Below are 23,409 nucleotides of genomic sequence, written 5' to 3'. Positions count from 1 at the left end.
CGCGCGCGTAGATACTGCGTTGAATACAGGTGACAGACGCGCGGTCAGCTTGCCAGTATCGCTGCAGTATGGTCTGTGCCCAGTTAGTGATCTGCTTGGTCATATAGACTGATACATCAGAAGCGTAAGCACAGTAAGCCAGCACGACGACGCAAATGTACCGTGAAAGCGACAGTGACCCTATGCATAGGTTTTTGGCTATCCCGAGGGCATAGCATATATACCCATTTGCGACCTTGCGGAATGAGCTATGCACTGACACATCAAATAGGACGCCGAACTGAAAAGTAGACAGCGAAAGTACTTTATGTAACGTACACGGGCTACTATTCGATACAAGTCTACGTATCACTACGATCTGATAATATGCCTACAGCCAAGTGGCTTCGTATGCTCGCCATACATATCGGAGCCAGTAAATGTCACTCGGAAAGGATATACAGATCTCTGATAATCATTAGCTATGCAAATAAGTCGGTAAGTAAGTCAATGGCGTTCATCCTATCATAGAAGGGTTATGAGATTAAATTTATTATCAATTACAATCTAATTTATTGATACGAGTCAGCGAACATCACGTACAGGCCCTTCACTGATATCATGATACTATGAAGAGCTCAGCGAGGCATATGGAGAGGCGAAATTGGTATATTCTGTGACCCTCGGCGGATACTAGCGGCTCTAAACAATAATATGCATGCAGAGACAGACAAAACTCGCTCTAACGGACCGTCGCAATCAGCTATATGGTATAGAATATCTCTCGGCTAGACAAATAGTACACGTCACTCAATTCACCCGATGTCGTTGTATCCCAATACACTTCGGTCGTCGTATTTACTAGCGCTAAACTTATCTGAGATCTCCTCACCGATTTATGCTGAGGTTTGGCGCACCAATAATACTGATCCACCTTCTAAATAACCGAAAGTATATTTGCAATGAAGCGCACCTGAAAGTGTGGCATTTCAGGAGCGAAGCGCTCAGCCGAGAATTAAGACAAAATCTTTTAGGGAAAGACAGTGTTCATCATGCAGATGACTTATAGCCCCGGTGGTAACGGCGAAGACTTCATCTTCGCAATAGTTTACTGTCACGTCTACCTGTACCATGATGCTCAACAATAGCCATCCATCACGCGGGTATCTATTTGTAACAGCCAGTCGTCACGCAGACCTTTTATAAGTGAGACTGTCAAAAATGACTTCAAATAATACAAGAGGTAGGCTGACAGGCAATTGGTGATGTAGAACACGTAAACGATATTGTGTACATCGTTTGTTGCAACGCAACATAACTTGAGCACAGTATATTTTATATTCTAAATGGAGTTTTGCTTTGAGTAAGGGTTTCTGAGCCCACCGCAGCACAGCGGAGGTGGTCAACCCTCTCTACCCCAAATTAACCATGCCCTAGCGTCCGCGGAGCGCTAGTCGCTCCGCTTCTAACCTTGTAACCTGTCCGTCCGTCTATCAGTCCGTCCGGCTCCTTTCTTGCTGCTTTTTCCTGCCTTTTCGCATGGCTACACCCGGCCTGTCTAATACAGTTTCGTCCCATCTTACCGACCGCGCCTACCTTTCTGACTCGACCTAGCTATGCCAAATTTACAAATATATCCAAAAGCGTCACACAATTAGCTCGCGCCCTGATTGGGCAATACATGCCGACCTGCGACACTGACTGGATCTGTCGCACGATCAGACCGCCTATCGCCCTCGCGATTGGACGTATGGTAAACATTTCTGCCGAGAATGAAACACATCGATTGGCTGCAAACATCCAGGCGAGCTGCGCAGATGATTGATTATTGACGTTTAGCTACGCAAAACCTGTTGTATGTACTGCAAATCGGGCACAGTAACCACTTTATTTTCTAAGAGCTCTGCACACTTCTCAAATAGAGATATTTATTATTATTAATGTAGCCTTCACAGACCAGTATTTTGTAAGAGCTCGGCGATGCTATTTTCCGCAGACTTTCTAAAGTAGAGACGATAGTATTTTTTTATATTAAAGTAGGCCTCACGGCCAGCGCTTTTTGCAGGGACTTTGCAAATATATATCTGTTTTACGTCACCTGGCACTCACCACTGCCACCGTGCAATGCAGGCGCGCGGCTGCACGGCCATTGCGCTATCTGCTCCCGTGCACCGCATTCGACGAATGCATGCGCGCACGGTACATAGTCTTTTAGTCACTTTTATTGCATGTAAAGTATGTATTTGTTTGGAAATATGATAAAAGTACTATTATAGCAAAACCAAATAGTAATATGTTAAAACATTTTAATATTTTGTTTAATAATAAATACCAGCCTTACAGTACCGTGCTATTGGCTAATATTTGGACGCAAGTAATTGGTTAAAACAATATATGTTGCTAACTTACTCACATTTTCCTACCTATTTTTGTAATTTGTATACTGGCTGACGGTACGAGGCTTGGAGACGCACATACGGTAAACTGACTATGGCGCTGCCAATAGTGTTGACGCACCTATAGAGCGTAGCGCGTTTCATAAATTAATTAGCACATGGAATCAACTGTGCACCGCTGCAAGTTGGTGGTTCCTATCCGCATACGCGTCACCGTAGATGGCACGTACACTCGCTCACGTGGGCACACGCAAAACCATGCTATCTGTACCACCAACGCTCACAGCGTATATTTCATTAATGTGCGCTCACGAATGAAAGCTTCAGTATAGAGTGAGCACTATGCACCGACCAATAAGTTGCTGTCGACATAGACACAAGCACGTCTATGGTAGTGTTGACCATACAGGTGTCGTCGCAAGTCGATGTGCCTGTACGCAGTACTGTATTTTAGTTTCCTGTGTATAATGGTCGAGACGAGAGTCCGGTTGAGTCGCGAATGATTATAAGATGTACCCGCCGCGCGCATATTTCGCGTTGACTACTACCTACATACGCACGGTCAGCTTGCCTGTATCACCGCGGTTATGACCTACGTCCAGTTAGTGGCGCGCTTGGGTCATCCATCAGAAGCGTAGGCGCAGAAAGCTAGCACCACGATGCAAAAGTACCGATAAAGAAACAGTGACCCCATGCATAGGTTGAACTATCACGAGCGCGTGGCAAATACACTCATTAACGACCTTGCGATATATGCACGGACACATCAAATAGCACGCCGAGCGGATAAGTAGGCAGCGATAGTACTCCATCTAATGTACACGAACTATTATTCAAATCAAGTCTAAGCATCACTACGATCTGATACTCTGCCTACCGCCATATATTTTTGTATGTTTGTCGTATATATCGGACCCAGTATAATGTCAGTCGGAAAGGATTTACGCCACTTTGTCAGTCAGTAGCTATGCCAATAAGTCAGAAAGTACGTCAGCTATGCAAGTAAGATAAATTCATGCGGAAGATAGTGGAAATACCCTTCAGTAACATCACAAACAGCTCAGCAGAATAATTTCAAAGCATAATATTGATGTTTGTGGCGACCATCGGCAAAAACTACCTATCCTAAAAGATACTTCGCGCGAGGAGCTGATTAACATTGCTCTATTAAACCGTCGCAATCGATGATATGTGTCGACTGCCTCACGGCGATGACGTGCAGATGGGTAATATGTTTGAGTAGGCGTATTTAGACCCCCAAACTAGGATTCCTCACCGATCTACGCATATTTCGTAGCATCATTGATACTGACCCGTCTTCCGTACAGCATATATTAGCGTTGCAACCACGCGCGCCTCCGATTCGTGACATTTTGGGAGCTATGCGCTCAAATGAGATTATAGACAAAACCCTCCCGACTAAGATGGTGCTCATCTTGCAGATCACGATAAACCCTGGTCATGTCTACCATAACATGTGAGCACTATAGATACTGTGTGCGGTGTTGTTTTGGAACGTAGCATAAGTAGATCACAGTATACATGTAATATATGTTGCTTCGCTTTGAGTAGAAATTCTAAGCCCACCGCAGCGCAGCGGAGGTGGTCGGCCCTCTCTACACCAACCAACCATGCCCTAGCGTCCGCGGAGCGGACGCCCAGACCGCTAGTGTGTATAATATCTTACCCCTCTAGTGGAGTGTGCTCTGCGTCAGTCCGTCAGTCCGTCCGAGGGTAGGGTTCTAAAATGTAACGCTAATGCGGGCGTTCTACTGGCTGCCGAGCGCAGCGAAGGCGGCTTCGATTCGCTAAAATTGTGATATGTGGTGTACATATTATATGTGGTCTACACATCGTACTTAAATGCATCGTTCAAATTTCGTTTTGCCCCCATTTTTAACGCTGGAGCGCCACCTCACGCAAAGGGCGCTGCCTGTGCGCGCGTTAGTTAGCATTGGTAGAAGGCGCCAACGCGCACACACGTAGTATATCGTCGTAGGAGCTGTTTGAAAAAATTGTAGGCCTTGGTGACTTATATTTCGGCTTAAATGAAGCCTTTAGTACTTATTGGTTATAATATGATTTGTTTTAGCTTTGTAGCATTTTTTTTACTTTCTAAGATAATTTTGCTTAGTACTATTCTAAAGCCTCATATTATTGCTTGCAGACGTTTGTAGTAGTACTACACAAAATTAATTTAGTAGCGCTTATCAAATTAAATGCACTTTATATCTAATACTAATACCTTAAAGTATTGTATCATATTTGCGTTAGATGAAGATGCACAATTTATTATAAATCTTAAATATTTAAAATATGAATATAGTGGCTTCCACCGCACATAACCATGTACACTTCTCCGCCACTAAAAAAAAAACGTTTTCTTTGTATTAGCGCGTATTTTGCACCCCTAAGAGCATGTGCGCCCTCTCGAACACGATACGTAACATACATGCAGTGCAGTGGGAGCAGTGTTTGTGATTGAATTAGCGTAGAGGCACGTGATTAAACAAGAACACGAAACACGGAGGAACACCGGCGCACACTATGTACACGATGGGGTAGAGGGAAGAACACGAAGCACAGAAGGCCACGGACGTTGAAAAAGGACTAAATTAATGAAGGCAGCTAGCCATTCTGAAAAGCACGAACCACGGACGAGCACGCTACCATGAAAACTTAGAATGGCAAGAATATGATGGGAGCGTATGGATCACGGAAAGTAACTGAAGCAATGACACCCCAACATGCTGAAAAACACGGGCCACGGAAACGGTAAGGTGCACGGAAAGCAATTCTTCCATAACACCACGGTAGAACATGAAGCACAGACGATGAACCTAACACAAAGCCACAGAAAAGCATAAGCGGGAAATCACCGAGCATTGGAGCACGATACCAGGGTAGAGCCAAGCCACGGAGCACAGTGTTACGGTAGCTCACAATAGCTCGGACGACAGACCAACCACGATACCGCGAGATAATACGATTGCACGGACGGTGGTCCAGCCACTAAACCGTGAGATAACACGCAGCAACGGGAGTTATAGACGGCAAATCGCGGAGCCACAAAAGGCGATTCCACGATTGCACGGGCGGCAGATCAGCCACGGAAGCACCGGGGAGCGCTTTTGGATATCACGATTGCACAACGTGGATCAGTATGCCATTGTTGAACATAATAACACGGGAAACACAGATGCACTACGCGAGCACGAAAGCATAGGATAGCAGAATTATACTGCGCTCGCATGATAGCGCGATAACGCGGTCGATGAAGTCACACCAGGAGAGCACGTTACACGGGGGACGGATCCATATAACTACGGAATAGCACCCGTCGGCGAGGGTACCGTCGATGAGACGCCATGGACCATGAATGAATATGGACCACTAAACCTGTAAACCCACTCAAGACCTTGGGAACACGGAAAAATAGCAGCCACGAAAGGGTGTCGTACTACTGAAAAGCATGAGCCCAAAAGAGAGAGCGCATTAACGGAAAAGGGCAAAATCCACGGAGGAACATAGACGCCAACCAGTAGTACGGAGCAACGGACGCGTACGAATTAACGATACCGTACACTGCCACATGAGACTACGAAATGACAGGTGTTTTAAGTACACGACACAACATCGCACGGGGATGGCCGAAGCCTCGGGGTACAAGATCAGACTGAAAAGCACACAACACACGAAGTACTTAAAATGCGCCACCTTTCTCCACAACCATCCATCCGCCGGTAGCGGCGGCGAACGGCTAGTCTTACCTCTCTAGTGGAGTGTGTTGTCTGTCAGTCCGTCCGCGGCTAGGGTTAATTAATGTAACGCAAATGCGGGCGTTCTACTGGCTGCCGAGCGCAGCGAAGGCGGCCTGGATTCGCTAAAATTGCAATATGTATTGTCTCGGACCGAGACCCGCGGTTCACTGCTGCGTTTTGGAAAACGCTGTTCCCTTTACTGGGAACTCGTCTGCAGATGTCCACTGCGGATCATCCGCAGACAGACGGCCAAACAGAGCGCGTCAATCGAGTGCTCGAGGACACTCTGCGCAGTGTGTGCGCGGCAGCGCCACGTACGTGGTCGTCGCAGCTTCCAGTTGTTGAGTTTGCTCTCAACAACGCGGTGTACATATTATATGTGGTCTACACATCGTACTTAAAACGCACAGTTCAAATTTCATTTTGCCCCCATTTTTAAAACGGAAGCCGCGGAGCGCCACGACACTCAAGGTACGCTGCGTGTATGCATGTTAGTTTACATTAGTAGCTAGCAAGACACACATACACAGATAGGCCGAGGTTCCTGGGGCTGCTTAGGGGGTAGCTTATAACTTGCGGGATTTTATCCTGCAAGTAGGTAGCCGTGCTATGGGGATTTAGTTCCAGAGCCCTATGGGTTCTTGGGGCTTTATCCCACCGCCCACTCTGCGCGAGAGCACATTTGGCACCTGGTCCATTGACCGCAAACCCGACTGCGAACCAGTTGACCCGGTCGTTAATGGTTATTGATGGGCACGCACATTGCGTGCGTGCAGTTGGTCAGGAGGGGTACCGTAACTGGCCTCTTTTAACCGACAGATGGGATGGGGGCTGTAATAGCCTATCAATAACCAGCCTTTGCAATTAACGGCCGCCTTTTTGGCAAAAGGATATCGCATATCAAGCTACAGTACTACCCGGGGGCCCAACCCTGAAGATTCGACTGCACAATTTGCAAACTAAAACCGCTCCGGGCCTCACGGCCCGTGACTGAGTGGCCTGGCCTGGCGAGTCTGCGATATCATGCTGTCTGGCAGGCAGGGTAAAGTTACCTCCACTGCACCCCGCGCCAAAGCTGCTTCAGCTGTACGGAGATCCCGGGTTCCACCGTCAAATCCGTGCCTACAACCAAGCTTTTGCTTTTACGTCGATTGGTGCTTCGTGCTCAAACCGATCGTTTCAAAACGTGCATCAAGACGAGAGCGTTGCAGGTACACACGGGGTGTACACATATCGCATTCAAGGGGCTATGGGGCACTACCTAGGGTCCCTCCTTCCCCACATAGACCGTCGGACAGGCGTGCGGGTAGCACCCAAGTTTGCGCAGATCTACATTGTGGATCCAGACATGCAACGCCGCGCGGAGCGACGTCTTGGTATATTCGCGGATCTGGATCGTGTTGCACTACTAGACATCGAGAAAATGATGGCAGAGCACAACCCATTAGCGCAACGGTTCCTTCACTTTGGGCAGCAAGTGCGCCAACACAACACGGAGGCTCCAGTAGACTTTGTGTTCCGTCTGCATGACAACTCCTCGCGACCGAGGACACATAATCGCCCCACTGTGTCTGAAGTGGCTGCGACTCTCATTGAGGATGGCAACCTGGCTCAGCCTCGGGATCTACTACTCTTTACACGCGATCAAAGACTGATACGTTTGTACGAGACTCACGCCGATTACGATCCACTCCAATACCCGCTTCTCCTTCCATATGGAGAGAAGGGGTGGACCTACACAGACGAGTTCGCTAATGGTGCTGAGTATCGAAACAAGAAGGCGATGTCGCTTCGTGAACACGTCGCGTTCCGCCTCCACCAGAAAGTGGATGATCAGTCCGCTCTCCACCAAGGTGGGCGTCTATTTCAGCAGTGGTGTGTAGATCAGCGTGCAAAATGTGAGCAAGAACAGCTTCGCTGGGTGGCCGACGATCAGAAAACACTACGCGCCGATCAATACAGGGGTGTTCAAGACGCTTTGCTCAACGAAGATACTTTGGCTCTGGCGGAAGGAGAAGTACTGCTGTCGGAATATGACCGGGCCCAGAACAGATTGGTGCACCCGGACCGGGACGGAGGCGGCAGAGGACGACCTACCCACTTTCTTAATCAGGTTGGTAAGCGTATCATACTACCGGCTTCGCACCTGGGTAGCACGCGGTCCATGTACAAGTCGTATCAAGATTCGATGGCAATTGTACGCGAGTATGGACGGCCCGACGTCTTCCTCACTGAAACGTGCAACCCTAAGTGGGACGAGATTCTTGAAGCGATACCTTCCGAGACCCAGACAGCTCAAGATCGACCAGACATCGTGGCTCGCGTGTGGCAGCAGAAACTGCAAGCGATGCTTGACGATTTAAACCAAGGCGTTCTGGGGCGAGTGCACGCGCGGATTTACGTTGTCGAGTTTCAGAAACGAGGGCTCCCCCACGCTCACGTACTGATTATTTTGGCTGACGAAGACAAACCTCGAACCCGCGAGATCGTAGACAAGATGGTATGCGCTGAGATCCCAGATAAGGATACAAACCCTCAGCTGTATGAGACGGTCATGTCATGCATGCTCCATGGTCCATGCGGGCCTGTAAACCCTTCCTGCGCGTGTATGAAGGACGGCAAGTGCACCAAAGGATATCCGAAGCCCTTAGCAGAAGTTACACAAGCCAATGCCAATGGATATCCAGTCTACAGACGACGTCGACGGCAACAAGGTGTTCTAAAGTTCAAAGGCAGAGAATACGACAATGCTACGATCAACCAGTGGGTTGTACCGTACAACCCGTACTTATCCCAGAAGTACAACTGCCACATCAATGTGGAAGTGTGCACGGATATTACTGCGGTTAAATACCTGTACAAGTATGTGTACAAAGGACCCGACATGGCTATACTCACTGTGGAAGAGGTCCGAGGAGGGCAGCAGAGTGCGCGTCGAGAACCAAATAAGATTCTACGTTTCTTGAGCGCCCGGTACATTTCTCCGGTGGAAGCTTGCATGCGCCTGCTCGATTTCACAATTCAGGGGAAAACCCATGCGGTGACACAGCTAACGGATCATCTCGAGTCAGGCCAGACAATTTGTTTTCGCGAGACGGAAAACCCGGAGGCGGTTTTGGAACGTGGGAGTCACACGATGCTGACCAGATTCTTTGAGCTGTGTGCGAGTGAAGAGCCTCAGAATCATATTGCCAGGACAATGTTGTATCAGGATATCCCCAAAGAGTTCCGCTGGAAAGCGCCGGAGAAAGGGCAACCGAAAAGGTGGGTTCGCCGGAAACGGTATCAAGCTGCTGTTGGTCGCATGATTCACGTGTCTCCTCGAGATATGGAGCGGTTCTACCTTCGGCTACTGCTCTGTCAGCGTAGAGGTCCAACGTCGTTTGAAGACTTGAGAACGGCTAACGGGATTGTCTGCCCCACATTCCAAATTGCGGCGCGGGAGGCTGGCTACTTGGAGAATGACAACGAGTGGGTTTCGTGTTTGAGGGAAGCGGCTGACTTCTAAATGCCGTATCAACTACGCCAGCTCTTCGTCACCATTCTGGTGTATTCAGCTCCAGCAAATGTTGGTGTTCTATGGGATCGGTTTTTCGCGGATCTTTCCCAAGACTTCGCACGCAAACATCAGGCTTTGATGGACCCCTTTAAGTCGGCGTTGGTCGAATTTGAAACGCTGATGAGCATTCAAGAGCTACTTCAAGCGAGTGGGTATGCGGTAGCTGACTTCGACGAGCTTCCTCAGTTGGGGTCGCTCCCAACATTGATTCGTGAAGCGCTTCGCCAAAACGGATTACTACGACGTGAGCTCACTGGATACGATGCGTCAGCTTTGGAGGCAATTGTAAGCACAGAAGATCAGCTAAACGAAAGTCAGCGGGTGGTTTACGACCAGATTATTGAAGCGGTTGAATGCCCGAAGGAAGGCAAGAAGTTATTTTCTGTCGATGGACCGGGTGGTACTGGAAAATCTACACTGCTTCGAAACATACTGGCCAAAGTCAGACTCTCGGGGAAAATCGCCATCGCTGTGGCGTCTAGCGGTATTGCCTCGCTCTTGCTCGTGGGTGGTAGGACAGCTCATTCGACATTCAAGATTCCTTTGAAATTAAACGAGAGCTCGACGTGCGGTATCAGAAAGAACTCCCATATTCAGGAGTTGATCAAGCATGCAAGTTTAATTATTTGGGACGAAGCACCTATGGCCCATCGCCACGCATTCGAGGCAGTAGACAGAACACTGCGGGACATACTTGACAACGATACCGAGCCTTTTGGGGGGAAAGTGTTTGTACTTTCGGGAGATTTCCGCCAGATTCTCCCGGTCGTTAAGAATGGAGCACCCGTCGAGACAATTGACGCTTGCCTCAAGTCGTCTACACTGTGGCCCCAATTCCAGACGTTCCGTCTCACGGAAAACATGCGAGTGCGCACTGCTGATACTGCAGACACTGCTGAGGAAATGGCTGCGTTCTCCGAGTTTCTGCTGCAAGTCGGGAGGGAAGGCATGATGTAAACCCTTCCCTAGGAAGTGATTACATGAAGATCCCGCGCGATATGCTGATTGAGAATCCTCCTGTGCCAGAGGACGAGGAGCAGGAAATTCGTGCTAGCGTTATTCCAAGAGGCATGGATCGGATCATTGACGAGATGTATGGCGAAATGAATAACCCCGAGGTTGCTACCGACGAGTATTTCGCTAACCGAACGATCCTCACGACCACGAACGCAATCGTGCACCGCATCAATGAAGCGGTGACCGCTCGATTAACTGGACAGGCGCGGGAATACATGTCTTCCGACTCTGTACAAGACGACGGTGACGGCAATTTCTTCGAGCAGGAGGTACTCCACTCGATGAATATCAGTGGAATGCCTCCCCACAAATTGACCCTCAATGCAGCGGGGCTGCCGTAGCTTTAGCGTCAGAGGAAGACGTTCGACTCAAAGAGTCACTAATACTAAGTTCCTTATCCAAAGGACACTTACAGCCCAAGACCAGGGCTCAAAGTTAACACCTTAACTTTTATGCTTCAAAACCAGAAGTGTTTTATTTACTATTATTGCGGCCAAGCCGCCTAGGGGTAAATGTATCTCTTTAACTATCTAGCATAGTTAAACCTAATCAAATGCATAACGTGTGGCTTTCAGCCAACGTACTGAGATACCTTGTTAACTCTCCAACTTATGTACTGAGAGTTTGTTAACTCTCCGGGTACTTCGTACCCCTGTGTGCTCCACACCATGTAACCCCGTTACACTCAAGGTAGGAATGCCTATCATGATGATGCGGAACCTGAATCCAGATCTAGGGCTGTGCAACGGAACACGGCTTCGAATTGTGGCCCTCAAGCCACATGTCATCCACGCCACAATCATGACCGGTGAGCGACAAGGGCAACATGTGTTGATTCCCCGCATTGTTTTCATTAGCGACGGAGACATTCGGAGCTTTCCGTTTCATTTGAGACGCAAGCAGTTTCCTGTCCAACTGGCCTTTGCGATGACGATTAACAAGGCGCAAGGACAAACGGTGCAGTACTTGGGGCTGTATCTTGCTACGCCTTGCTTCTCCCACGGGCAGCTGTACGTTGCGATGTCGCGAGTTACTTCAAGATCAAGATTCAAGGCGCTGGTCGAGTACCCAAAGCTGGAGGAGGAGGATGGGGGTCTACGCCCAGAACATTGTCTACAGGCAGATCTTTGGTTCGGAGTAGGAATGTTCAATTTCATATGCATTTAATACATCACGTTTACATAAAACATGTTTACGCCGAAGCGCAGCAAAGGCGTGAGCCCATTTCCCCTGGGACTACAGCCTGCCACCTCCGCCGCGTAGCGGCGGCGAACGGCTAGTACACATAAAATTCAAGCCAAGTGTAAATACTATTTACACTTGCCTTTTCGAAGTACTTAGCATTTTACGGAAAATGATAAAAACGGTATGAAGAAAAATTACCGGTACATGTTTATTTGTTGTTGCCATGTCACACAAAGCATCTCGTAGCTGTCAACATGCCTCGTGGCGGCCGCGTGTCCAAGTCCGAGCTCCCGAATGGCAAACCGCCAGCGGATGAACCCGAGGGTGGCGATGTAGCCGAGTTCATGCGCCAGGAGGCCGCTTATCGTAAGGAGTTCGAGCCCGTAGCGCCTTGGAAGCGTGACAACATTCCAGACTTCGGCCCACCGCAAGACCGTCAGCACGTGTTCATCTTCGGCGTCGTGGGCGTCATCTGCACCATCCTGTACGAGACCACCGACTATTTCGACCAAATCCACCGATGGCTGGCCTACACGGCTATATGGTTTCCTCTATGGTTCCGTCTTCTTGGTCGCGTATCACCCGCGCCGACCGAAGACGAGCTGGACGCTCGGGAACGTCACGAGTTCGAGAAGGAACTACAGCATATCATCGACGAGAAAGACGAGGTTGATAACTAGATGTCTCGAGTTCAATGGGATGATAAAATGCAACGAAAAAATGCGTATAAAACACCTCAGTTGGTGTTCGTAGCTCTCACTTCTCTACAAAGTCAGCGCGCTCTGCTCGTCGCTCTACTTGCGGAACCAGCCGAAGAAGCCGCCGCCCGTCTCGTTGCTTGCAGCTGCAGCCTCGGCAGCCTTCTCCGCGTCTGTTTTAGTACGCTCCGTCAGGTCGGGGAACTCCAGTTCGTTGAACGCCACGTCAAACAGCAGCGGCTTGCACGGCACGGCACGGAACTCCGGCGGGAGCTTCACCAGCTCGCGGTGGCCCTCGATCGAGCCCGCCTCGAACTGATCCTGACGGTCCACTAGCGCACTAACTTGGCGTTTCTTACGCTTCTTGTCCTTCTTCTTGCCATTCTCTTCCGTAATGAACGAGAGCTGTTCCAGCTCGAGACGCACGGCGTCGGTACGTGTCGACGACTCCAGGAAACTCTGCGCCGTCGTGCGACTCACAGCACCGGCAAGTTCCTCGTGCAATTCACGTGTGAGCTCCTGCAACACGTCGTCCTTAGCTGCAGGCTGAGCAGTCAAGATCTCCCCCGCTTCAGTCAAGAAACCGGACGCGTACTGGTACAACGCCATGGCCTCTGCGAACTTCTTCTGATTCAGATATGTCTGCGCGACGGTAGACGCGCGACACGCACGGAAGACAGCGTGATAGGCACTGTACTGTGCAGCACGACGCTGTTCCAGTTCACGGATGCCAGGGATCGACAGGATATCGCCCACAGTCTGCACCAACATGTCTAGAATATGCGTCAACTCACCTGCCTGTTGCGCGGAGAATCGCTTCTTGAGGGTTCGATACACTGCAGCCTGACGTTCCACTTGCTTAGCCAGTTTCTTGAAGCGCGCGTACTCTTCCAGCGCAGCCAACAACTCCAGATCCGAGTGCACAAGCGCACTGCCACTCTTCGCCTGTTGTTCCAGCTTCGCCGTAGCGTTCTTCAGAGCTTGAAGCAGTGCATCGTACGCACTCAAGAGCTCTAAGAAACAATTTTCACGCGCTTTATCGTCCTGCGCAGCGTCCAGCTTGGCAGCGAGCTCCGTCGTGCGTACCAAGGCCATTCCCAGCTCTTGCGTCGGCACGGTAAGCTGCTGTTGCTTCCATTCCACAGATCCGAGGTTCGCCACCTTCTGTTTACGCGCCTCTAGCAGCACTAAGTCGATCTTGGACTGCAGCAGCGAGTTGTTGGCGCCATCGCCTAGCTCCAGTGACGACGTCTCGGCTGAGCTGGCCGTGCGTCCCTGGAGCGCCAGACGGTGCTCGCAGAAGCGAATAAACGGCAGCAGCTCGTCGGCTGAGCCAGAGAACAGCTCCTTCTGCGAAGACGTGCCCACCTGCGACAGATCCGCGTAGATGCGGCGCGCCGTGCCGAACTTCTCGAGCGCCGCGATGTGCTCCTCTCGGTGGAAGGCCAAGTTACCAGCCATGTAGGCGGCGTAGGCCTCGGCCTCGAGACTCGTACGCGCATCGGCGCGAGCCGCGCAGATCTCAGAGAGTCGCTGACTCCACTCGGCTGCCTTGCGCAGACGTCCATTCAAGTGGAACTTGATGCGCGAGTTGGCGTCCTCGCCGTTCTCAGACTTGTCCAAGATATCGTCCTCCTTGAGCTGCATTGCGTATCCCCACGCACGCTCAGCATTATACAATGGCAAGTATAGCAGACGATTCTCAGTGGCCGTCTCGACGTCCACCTTCTTGTGAAAACTGCTTGCCTTTGCCGTGCGTGAATTTGACAGACTTGCGGATGCGACGCAGGCGACGCGTGCAGTACTGGCGGTAGCGCTGAAAGTCGCGATGACGCAATCCGTTTTGCAGCTGCGCGGCCTTGACGGTCTCTAGAATGGGCACACTCAGCACCTCGGCGCTCGACGCGGGCGCGTCCTCCGCCTTGGCTCCCTTGGCCATCGTATCGTACGTGCTGGTATCAAAGTCTCCCCTCGCTAAATCGAGGAGAAAACATTAAATGTTTCGAAATGATTATTTCTCATTAGTGTATCAGCTATGTGGCGTAGCTGCTGGTAGCCACTCCATTACGAGAGCCGAAGAGATGCAGAACTGCTACTATCCGCTGCCTGTACAGCCGCAGTTGGCCGCCCCGAAGGACGACGATGCGCCCATGGAGCGGTTAGACAAGTCGCGCACCAGTTCCGACGAGATGCGCCGACCTTTTATGCAGTTGGGAGCCGTGAGCGGCGCTGCCGGATCGGCGTACGTGGAGCTTGGCCGCACCCGCGTGCTTTGTGCTGTTTACGGCCCGCGGACAGACACGCGCGCACGCCGTGAGTTCAGCAAGGACGGTCAATTAGTGTGTGACGTCAAATACGCGCCGTTTGCGGATAAATTGACGCGGCGTGAACGCGGACAGGACCCGGACGAGATGGAACTGTCAGCCATTGTGGAGGAGGCGCTGGCACCCGCTGTGATGCTGCACAAACTGCCCAAATGCATCATATCAGTGTTCGTGACGATTTTGGAGGACGATGGAGGTGTGCTCGCAGCTGCACTTAACTGCGCGTCCTTGGCACTGGCTGATGCCGCCGTGGAGATGTATGACGTGGTCACGGCGTCGAGCGCGGTGCGTTGCTGCAAACTTATTAGATCGGAGCATTGAACTGATGGATTATTTTGTGGCTATGATATTTACAGGGTATTGTGAACGGTTCGGTGGTGTTGGACCCAAGCAGGGAAGAGGAGCAACGCGGAGATGGCAAGCTCGCGCTGGCCTACATGCCGTCGATGGGACGTGTCACGTACATGCTACAGGCCGGCAAGATCCACCACACGCAGCTACAAGAGGCGGTGGATCTCTGCACAGACGCATGCACCGGCGTCATACGGTCGCTCCTAACTGCATCGCTCGTACAGGCGCTGTCCTGAACGTGCTAGATAGAAATGCAATCAATATCGTTTTATAGTGATGTAATGTGGTTTGTTTTAGGCAAGTACAGCAGGCGTTCGATTGCGTGCATCACTCCTCAATTACGCGACAACCTGCGTCTTTCGGTTCTTGAGCAGGTTCTTCATAAAGAACTCCCCAGCCTTGTAGCTGGAGCGCACCATAGGGCCACTCGCAACGTACAGGAAGCCCATCTGTTCAGCCACCTTCTGCCACTCAGCGAAGGCCTCGGGAGTCACGTACGACTTGACTGGCATGTGCTTAGTGCTGGGACGCAGGTATTGGCCGAAAGTCACGACGTCCACGCCACTATTACGCAGATCACGCAGCGTCTGGAACAAGTCCTCGTTGCGCTCGCCCACGCCAAGCATCAACGACGTCTTGGTCACGAGATGAGGAGCAGCCACCTTCGCCCGCTCAAGCACATGCAGCGACTGCTTGTAGTTGGCACGGTAGTCACGCACACGACGCTGCAGCCGCTCGACCGTCTCCATGTTGTGTGCAAAGACATCAAGTCCCGAAGTCGCCACCTGGTCGATGAGGTTGTCATGACCCTGGAAGTCGGGAGTCAGACACTCGATCAGGATCTCCGGGAGCTTCGCACGCAGCGTGCTCACGGTCTTGGCGAAGTGTCCAGCACCCAGATCCTCATAGTCGTCACGATCAACACTGGTAAAGACAATGTAGTCGAGTCCCCAAGCAGCGATGGCCTCCGCCACCTTGTTGGGCTCCTCAATGTCCAACGGCTTGGGCTTCCTGCTGGTCTTGACAGCACAGAAGCTGCAGCCACGCGTGCACGTGTCTCCCATGAGCATGATCGTTGCTGTAGCGATTCCGTCCTTACCACCGCCCCAGCATTCACCGATGTTAGGGCACTTGGCCTCCTCGCACACAGTGCTAAGACCCAGACTCTTGACGGACTTACGCAGTCGCTCGTAGTTAGCTCCCTGTGTAGGCTGCGCCTTTAGCCACTTCGGCTTGCGGTTAGACGCATTGGGTTTGCGCGAAGGTTTCGTGCCAGGCGCGGCGTCGGCTTCAAACGCAAAGTCCTCGAGCGACAGCGCCTGCTCGGCGAACGTCGGACCCTGACGCGTCTCCTCTGCGAGACGCTCACGCAGCGCCGCCAGACGCGCTCCACGCTCCGAGTGCGTCACCTGCACGGAGGCAGCAGCAGTGCTAAGACATCGGGCATTCTGGGCCACGCGCATGCAGCGCGTCAGCGTCGAGGCGTGCATGTCTCCTTCCTCTTTGTCTATTCCAGAGTGGCGTTTTCAGGTGCCATCATATAACGTTTTCAGATTGGTGGAAATTACGCAAATGTAATTTTCTGATTGGATGAATAAAGAAAGTCTCATCAAGTTTGATAGGAAGCGCTCTTTGCTCTGGACACCTCAGGTTTATCGACGATCATGATCCGAGGTGCTGCGCGCGGACTGTTCCAGAGCGCGCGACAAGTGCGACGAGCGGCTGCCAAGCAGAATCGAAAGCACAATAGAAAACAAACTGCAGGTGAACGTCCTGGAGAAACAAGGAGGACTGTGTGCGACTTGGCGCGGGAGGAAAGCGTCATCACCAACCAACAGAAGCAGACATTCGGTCGGACGCGATACACCGAAGCTGTGAGGAACTACATGTAGCAGCGTTCTGATGCTACTGAACTGCAACTCTGACGTTTATTTCGTATGTTGCATTGATCAGATGCCAAGAATATTGTCGGTGGGCGCCGTGGGGATGCTGGACATCGGAGCGATTGACGCTCTCAACATCCTGCTCCAAGACCTAGCCGAAGACGACGACGATGGACGATAACAGCGCTTCGCAGCGCGCACAAATAGCAGGATACATGTACCGTAACATCAACGCAATACAACAGCGTTGAATACACTTGAGTAGCAATAGCATAGACGAACAACTAGACACGTTTCTGCCAGAATTGAGTGTTATTCCACGAATTACTCGCCTATGGCATTGGAAGGCGTCTTGCTCATGTATAAACTACCTAGCGGGAGGTAGCTCTCTGCTCATTAATCTCCTAGAAAAGAGGAAACATCCAAGACAAAGAGCCCACACTCAACCGCTAGCTTACTCCAGCACCGGGAACTCGAACACAACGTCCTTGTTGGTCAGCTTCTTGTACACAGTGGCGAAGGTGTCAAGCTTGGTCTCGACGTTGACCTGGTCCTTGGGGTCCAGCTGCACCTTAAGGAGCTTCGAGCCGTCAAGGCGACAGCGGGTGCGCTTGCCGACGATCTCGGTGGGGAACACGAGGTCCTGTAACAGTCATAAATGACACAACAGTCGAAAGAACATGAGCATACGGCATGGGGTGGCTAGAACCCAGAGGCCATCATCGAATTTCGACAAAACGCAATGGGAAGACAACATCAAGATTCGCAGGGACAACGTACATCAAGGATCTGCTCCTGCACGTGGGTGAGCGTGCGCGAGCGAGGGCGGGGTCCGGCGCCGTGGTTGGCACGCGAGTAGCCCTTGCCCAGGATGGTACGCTGAGCGATGATCACAACGTGACGGCCCGAGAACTTCTTCTCCAGCTCGCGCACGAGGCGAGCCTGGATCTTCTTGAACGAAGCGTGCAGACGGAAGGGCACGAAGATGACGATCGCCTTGCGGCCGGACGAGATGTCCACCTGCTTGGCAGCGGTGATGTACAGGTCCTTGAGGTCGTTCTTGATCTCGGCAGCGGACTGCTCGAGGTTGGTGAGCTCCTGAGCAACCTGCAGCTCGAACTCGTCGGCGGTCTGGCCCTCCGGCTTGACAATCTTGGCGGACATGGTGGTAGAGTAGTCGGGGGTTCTTGAGCAAAACGTCGAATACTATGAGCCAAATTAAAGTGAGGAGCTCATGAACTGCTGGCCAGTCGATTATACCGGTAATAGGACTCAGATCTGAGGAAATTGTCATTGACCAAATCGTGGTTTTAACCAATGACGATGCAGAAACTTCCAGATTTTCTGAAAGCTACCTTTTCTTCGAGTTGTACTTGCCACCTGGATCCTTGAGAGTCGCTGCACCGCTAGAACTAGGAGTCGGTCTCACACGGCAACGCGTCCGACGTGGTGTTAACATAAGTGCGGCACCGCACCCCTGGAATTATCTTTTGGCTTCTAGCCTTTCCATGCCGTGTTGTGAGCTGCCAAGCTGGACGCGGCGGTGTCATCACGATGATCAAACGTTAAACCAAGCACTTCCGTCGAGTGCCGCTCCGCACAGTCGCTTCAACACGAAAAGCTGACGAGCTGGCAGGGCGTTACTTTTTTTGCGCTTGACTCGTGTAGCTAAGAACAGCGTGGGGTCATGTAGCTTCGAGCCAACAGGCAGGTCATAACTGCTTTTACTTTCTCGGTCACAACCACTCCAAACAACGACAATGGTTCTCCGCCACGCTCTACGAATTACTGATAGCAAGATAATGCAACGCTCGCTGCACACGAACGCAATGGACAAGCTTCGTCCGCTGTGGCAGAAGCGGTGGTCGATGCTCTCTACAGCTAGCTACACGAACGAAGGCTTGCAAGACGAGAGCGGAACCATTGAAGTCGCAAAGAGACAGCAAGCAGTGCGCAGTGACAACTATCAACTCGTGATCGTGGGCACTGGTTGGGCTGGGTACCAAATGTTTACAGAGTGCTCCAAACATCTTGCGGATATCGAGAAGAACGTAGGCGGCAAGAACGTGGACATCGTCATCGTCTCCATGCGGAACGTACGTTTCTAAAGCCTTGAAACACTTACTTCCTTTCACTTACATTGCACCTTCCTGTAGCATTTTCTGTACACACCCTTACTAGCAAGTACCACTGTGGGAACACTCGAGTTCCAGTCCATCACGGAGCCAATTCGCGACGGAATGCTCCGACACGAAGGTGATTTCCATCTCGCCAGTGTCAAGGAGATCGATCCCGAGAAGAAGGATCTGTTCGTCAAGTCTGCGCTGGGCTCTCGTCGAGAGTATCCTATCAAGTACGACACGTTGGTGCTGGCTTGTGGCTCCCGTCCACTGACCTACGGTGGAGGAGCACGCGTTCTTCCTTAAGGAGATCCACCACGCACAGAAAATCCGCAACCGGATTCTGGAAAACTTCGAAGTGGCTACACAACCTGGCGTCACACCTGAGGAGAAGGCACGTCTGCTGCATTTCGTCGTGGTGGGTGGAGGCCCCACGGGCATTGAGTTCTGTGCAGAGCTGTATGACTTAGTGCTTCAAGACCTCCGACACATGTACCCCGAAGTGTCCAAGTATCTCGGTGTAACTCTGTTAGACTCTGGTGAAATCCTAAGTGGCTTTGACAAGCAACTACGCGAGTCACGAAGCAGCATGCGGAATCCGCATCAGATCGAGTCACGAAGCAGCATGCGGAATCCGCATCAGATCGAGTCACGAAGCAGCATGCGGAATCCGCGTCACCGCTGACGGTGTGACGCTTCAAGATGGCGAGAAACTACGTGCGGGTCTTGTGGTCTGGACGGCTGGGGTAGGCCCCAACGCACTTACCAAGTCACTGACGGTGTTTGACAAGAGAAACGAGGCAACATCTTGACTAACCAGTACTGTCAAGTGCTAGGAGCTGTCGAGGTTGAGAAGGAGGCACCTTTTGGTATGCCTCGACGCTCGAACGTCTTTTCGATTGGAGATTGCGCCGAAATTCTCGACTATTCGTTGCCGGCGACAGCGCAAAAGGCTCAAACACAGGCTGACTACCTAATAGCATTGCTGCGTGGTAAGAACTCCACCCGTATATTTTCCGTAGCAAGGGAATGATGGCGTATCTGGGCTCGTACCAAGGTCTGTTTGAGGCGCGGCCTCGCGAAGATGGCAAGATCACTCTAACGGGGTGGCAGGCCTGGTTTCTGTGGCGCAGTGCGTATCTGACCAAGCTCGGCAGCTGGAGACTTCGATTGCAGGTGCCGCTGGATTGGCTTAAGGCATTGGTAGTAGGCAGAGATGTGTCTAGGTTCTGAGAGGTTTGGACAACGTAGTCTCAGTCAAAATGCATCATTTTCTTCCTTCCTCTTGAGAATTGCCTCACTACGTTTTGCAACCTACCGGATGCTGGTCCTCTGCTGCGTGTTCCCGGGCCTTGATCGCCCTGTGTGGGCTCTCAAGGGGAGAATCTCAACGTGCTCATCCATGAGCAACACAAGATGATTAAGGTGGCAGACGGGCTAAGAGCGCTCCTGCCCAAGATGTTCGCTGCGCACGACTTACGTCGTACTAGTATTTGGCAAGACGAGGTCCCCGAAATGCCTGGCTTGGGGATTCAAGTGTCGAGTGAACTCCTGAGCTGTAGGCAGATTCACCCGAATGTTCAGGCAATGATGAACGAGGACCAATCTTTTCGCTGGGGATCCAGCAATGTGTTTCTCAAACGCACAACCCTTCAGCTTTTGGTTATGGTCCAACCGAGCGAACAAAACTTCTTCTGTTCACTTTTATCGAGAAACCAGGCGCGAATAACCCCCTTAAGGACCGACAGTTTGGTTTTCAGGCCATTTTTTTTTTAATATTTTCCAGAATTTTTAAACGCATGCTTCCGCAACAATGAATACCAGCGTAAAGCGAAACAAAATAACTCGTTTCAATTTGTAATTACTACTACAGTAATCTTTCCAGTACTGAAATCCGTAAAGTTTTACTTGAGACCAAGCTGCACCTTGCAGTCTTGGCAGTACCATTTGCCTGCAGGTTGATCCGCAAGCCCCACACAGCCAAAGTGGAACCACTCGTACTTGCAGTCGTCGTTGTCACAACCAACCATCTGACCGAACGATACTCGTCGACAACTGCAATAAATAGGCTCGTTCGGGTCAATAGGCAGGTCTTCCGAGGCCAAGATCACCGGCTCAGCAGCTGCAACGGGCACAGCCACCGCCGTCTCTGCAATAGATCTCTTCCTCGACGAGCTACCACCACTCGACGCCTTACCAACCGGTGTGGCCGTCTTATCCTTCATACTGCCTGCACTTGTGCTGCTCTTACTGCGCACATTGACATTGGGCACTGTATGACTGACTTGGTGCACGCTGGTGGCTGCTGCCACCTTCTGTTTCTTGCGGTGAGGTCTACTGTCCTCCTGATACTCTCCATTCGCCTTTAATAGAGCCGAATAGCTCTCGAGATCTCGGTCCAAGCGACGAATATGGTGGTCTACGATGTCGTAGCTTTGAGCGGCAATGGCGATCTTCTCGTCCAGCTTCTGGACGACCAGAGCATGTTTCTCTTGCAGCTTCTGGACCATCTCGTCGGCTTCAATGAGCTCACGCAGCTCTTGCTCGGTAGCTTCACCTTGTGTCGCATCGGAGCACCGAGCGAGCACTTTTTGTCGCGCACTCGTTAAGTACGCTTTCTGCGACGTCTTGAGTTCCTCGAGCAGTGGGTAGGACGTCTGCAGAGCGAGCGTTAGAGAAGAATTTAGAGTGAAAGAGAGGGCGTGGGAGGTACATGCGCACCTTATCCAGCTCCCGCATGAGGTCGAAGTTGCGCTTGATCTCCGACGGAAGCAGGTACATGCTCTCGAGATAGTCCTCGACGTAGGTGCCCATGGTGCTTGTCTCCAAGTTTGTAAGGCGAAAAGCAACAAAACAAAGCGTACTTAACGGATTCGTATTTAAGGAGATAGAAATGGAAGAGCGCTTAGAAATAGCAATGTTTACTTGAGCTTTTGGTCTTATACTTTGGTATTTAATTTTTCTTTTAAGTATTTTTGAAAGCCGCGTGAAATTTTAAAAATCTCATTTTGTTCTAAAAAAAACCAGTATCCTAAAAGTAACAGAGGCGAAATCTTAATTCCAGACTTGATCAAAAGTGTTGGCGGGTGCAACTAATCAAACGTCTGGAGATGATCCAGATAATCGACTGATCTTGTGTTTGGAAGGGATACAGAACGAACCATTAAGGCTGGGTTTTGGAAAGGAGAAGACTCGTGCTGGATGAGAGGACCAATACCGCGTTTTGTAAAGTATGTGCGCGGCTCACGTAGTTATGTATCGGTGGGGGGTTAAAAAATCATTTAGTACACTACTGTGTTTTTAAGTTTAATTTAGTCGATATAGTAGAGCAGCTCGTCGTTCGGTAACCGTACGGGAATGGGTAATGAAGACAAAATGTTCGAGGATGGCTGGATTCCAGCCTGGGATGATCACACGTGGGTGTATGAGTGTCCACTTTCTTAGGATCTGATCATCGAACCACATTGCTTCGGGTTGGTGCTGTTGATTGGCTTCTAGAGAAACGCCGGAAGCGCGTAGGCATGTTTTTTCAACATCTTAAATGGAGGGGACGGTGCTTAGTGCTTAATGTGACGCTATGAAGCGTATGCGCCGCAAACTAAGGAAGGATATTCAAATTGGCGCGATACAGAAATCGACTATGGATATCAGGACAAGAAGGTCGATCCAAGGTAAGAATGGGACGACGAAAGGCGTGCAAGAAAGTCAACGACAGTGGACGCTAAATCGAAATCGACAGTGAGGCCAAGTAAGTCGACAAAGATGCTTCTGGATAAGAGCTGCGAAACGAATTATTGTGGCTTCACACGTAAGTTTTTTTATTTTTCAATAGGTTTCTTCCAGAAGGAGTTCAATGGGTCCGGATTTTTCTCGAGCAGTAAAATATAAAAAAGGATTTTCTTGTTTTGCGGTGATTTTTTTAGTAAGCATCAGAAGTTCTCACAACACGAAGCAGTAGCATTACCAATGCTCCACCACATAGCTTCATAGTAAGTGTCTCTGCTTGCTGTCAAGCGGCTATACTCAAATTAATGATAGGATTTTAGTGTCTGATTTTCCCTGAGGAGGTGCCCGTATCACGAGTGGATCCGGTAGTTGTGTTTGTATTGAGGTTGCAGCAGTCATCAAGCTGCCAT

At 50.7% G+C, this 23,409-nt stretch overlaps 9 protein-coding genes across 9 annotated transcripts; 5 read left to right on the top strand and 4 right to left on the bottom strand.

The window, feature by feature from the left end:
- Window positions 1-12,151: 12,151 nt before the first annotated feature.
- On the top strand, window positions 12,152-12,577 carry PITG_14855 (uncharacterized protein; the record flags this gene model as incomplete). Its single annotated transcript, XM_002899005.1, has 1 exon — window positions 12,152-12,577. The coding sequence occupies one exon, from the start codon at window positions 12,152-12,154 to the stop codon at window positions 12,575-12,577; it is 426 nt and encodes a 141-aa protein (XP_002899051.1).
- A 114-nt stretch (window positions 12,578-12,691) lies between these two features.
- Window positions 12,692-14,534, bottom strand: PITG_14854 (signal recognition particle, putative; the record flags this gene model as incomplete). The annotated part of the gene is made up of 2 exons (XM_002899004.1): window positions 12,692-14,333; window positions 14,368-14,534. 2 exons carry the CDS (start codon window positions 14,532-14,534, stop codon window positions 12,692-12,694), a joined length of 1,809 nt encoding a protein of 602 aa, XP_002899050.1.
- Window positions 14,535-14,676: 142 nt separating this feature from the next.
- PITG_14853 (exosome complex exonuclease MTR3-like protein) lies at window positions 14,677-15,506 on the top strand (the record flags this gene model as incomplete). Its single annotated transcript, XM_002899003.1, has 2 exons — window positions 14,677-15,204; window positions 15,276-15,506. The coding sequence occupies 2 exons, from the start codon at window positions 14,677-14,679 to the stop codon at window positions 15,504-15,506; spliced, it is 759 nt and encodes a 252-aa protein (XP_002899049.1).
- A 30-nt stretch (window positions 15,507-15,536) lies between these two features.
- On the bottom strand, window positions 15,537-16,777 carry PITG_14852 (lipoic acid synthetase, mitochondrial precursor; the record flags this gene model as incomplete). Its single annotated transcript, XM_002899002.1, has 1 exon — window positions 15,537-16,777. The coding sequence occupies one exon, from the start codon at window positions 16,758-16,760 to the stop codon at window positions 15,609-15,611; it is 1,152 nt and encodes a 383-aa protein (XP_002899048.1).
- A 157-nt stretch (window positions 16,778-16,934) lies between these two features.
- PITG_14851 (uncharacterized protein) lies at window positions 16,935-17,334 on the top strand (the record flags this gene model as incomplete). Its single annotated transcript, XM_002899001.1, has 2 exons — window positions 16,935-17,144; window positions 17,224-17,334. The coding sequence occupies 2 exons, from the start codon at window positions 16,935-16,937 to the stop codon at window positions 17,332-17,334; spliced, it is 321 nt and encodes a 106-aa protein (XP_002899047.1).
- Window positions 17,335-17,446: 112 nt separating this feature from the next.
- PITG_14850 (40S ribosomal protein S7) lies at window positions 17,447-18,355 on the bottom strand (the record flags this gene model as incomplete). Its single annotated transcript, XM_002899000.1, has 2 exons — window positions 17,447-17,796; window positions 17,934-18,355. 2 exons carry the CDS (start codon window positions 18,315-18,317, stop codon window positions 17,608-17,610), a joined length of 573 nt encoding a protein of 190 aa, XP_002899046.1.
- A 558-nt stretch (window positions 18,356-18,913) lies between these two features.
- On the top strand, window positions 18,914-19,958 carry PITG_14849 (uncharacterized protein; the record flags this gene model as incomplete). Its single annotated transcript, XM_002898999.1, has 3 exons — window positions 18,914-19,249; window positions 19,367-19,519; window positions 19,560-19,958. The coding sequence occupies 3 exons, from the start codon at window positions 18,914-18,916 to the stop codon at window positions 19,956-19,958; spliced, it is 888 nt and encodes a 295-aa protein (XP_002899045.1).
- Window positions 19,959-20,302: 344 nt separating this feature from the next.
- On the top strand, window positions 20,303-20,469 carry PITG_14848 (uncharacterized protein; the record flags this gene model as incomplete). The annotated part of the gene is made up of 2 exons (XM_002898998.1): window positions 20,303-20,405; window positions 20,450-20,469. The coding sequence occupies 2 exons, from the start codon at window positions 20,303-20,305 to the stop codon at window positions 20,467-20,469; spliced, it is 123 nt and encodes a 40-aa protein (XP_002899044.1).
- A 708-nt stretch (window positions 20,470-21,177) lies between these two features.
- Window positions 21,178-22,120, bottom strand: PITG_14847 (uncharacterized protein; the record flags this gene model as incomplete). Its single annotated transcript, XM_002898997.1, has 2 exons — window positions 21,178-21,930; window positions 21,995-22,120. 2 exons carry the CDS (start codon window positions 22,085-22,087, stop codon window positions 21,178-21,180), a joined length of 846 nt encoding a protein of 281 aa, XP_002899043.1.
- Window positions 22,121-23,409: the final 1,289 nt, after the last annotated feature.

This window comes from Phytophthora infestans, genomic scaffold, assembly GCF_000142945.1.
Source record: "Phytophthora infestans T30-4 supercont1.33 genomic scaffold, whole genome shotgun sequence".
NCBI classification, from domain to species: domain Eukaryota; phylum Oomycota; class Peronosporomycetes; order Peronosporales; family Peronosporaceae; genus Phytophthora; species Phytophthora infestans.
The sequence above is the reverse complement of the archived record's forward strand: the minus strand, read 5'-3'. Positions and strand labels throughout refer to the sequence as shown.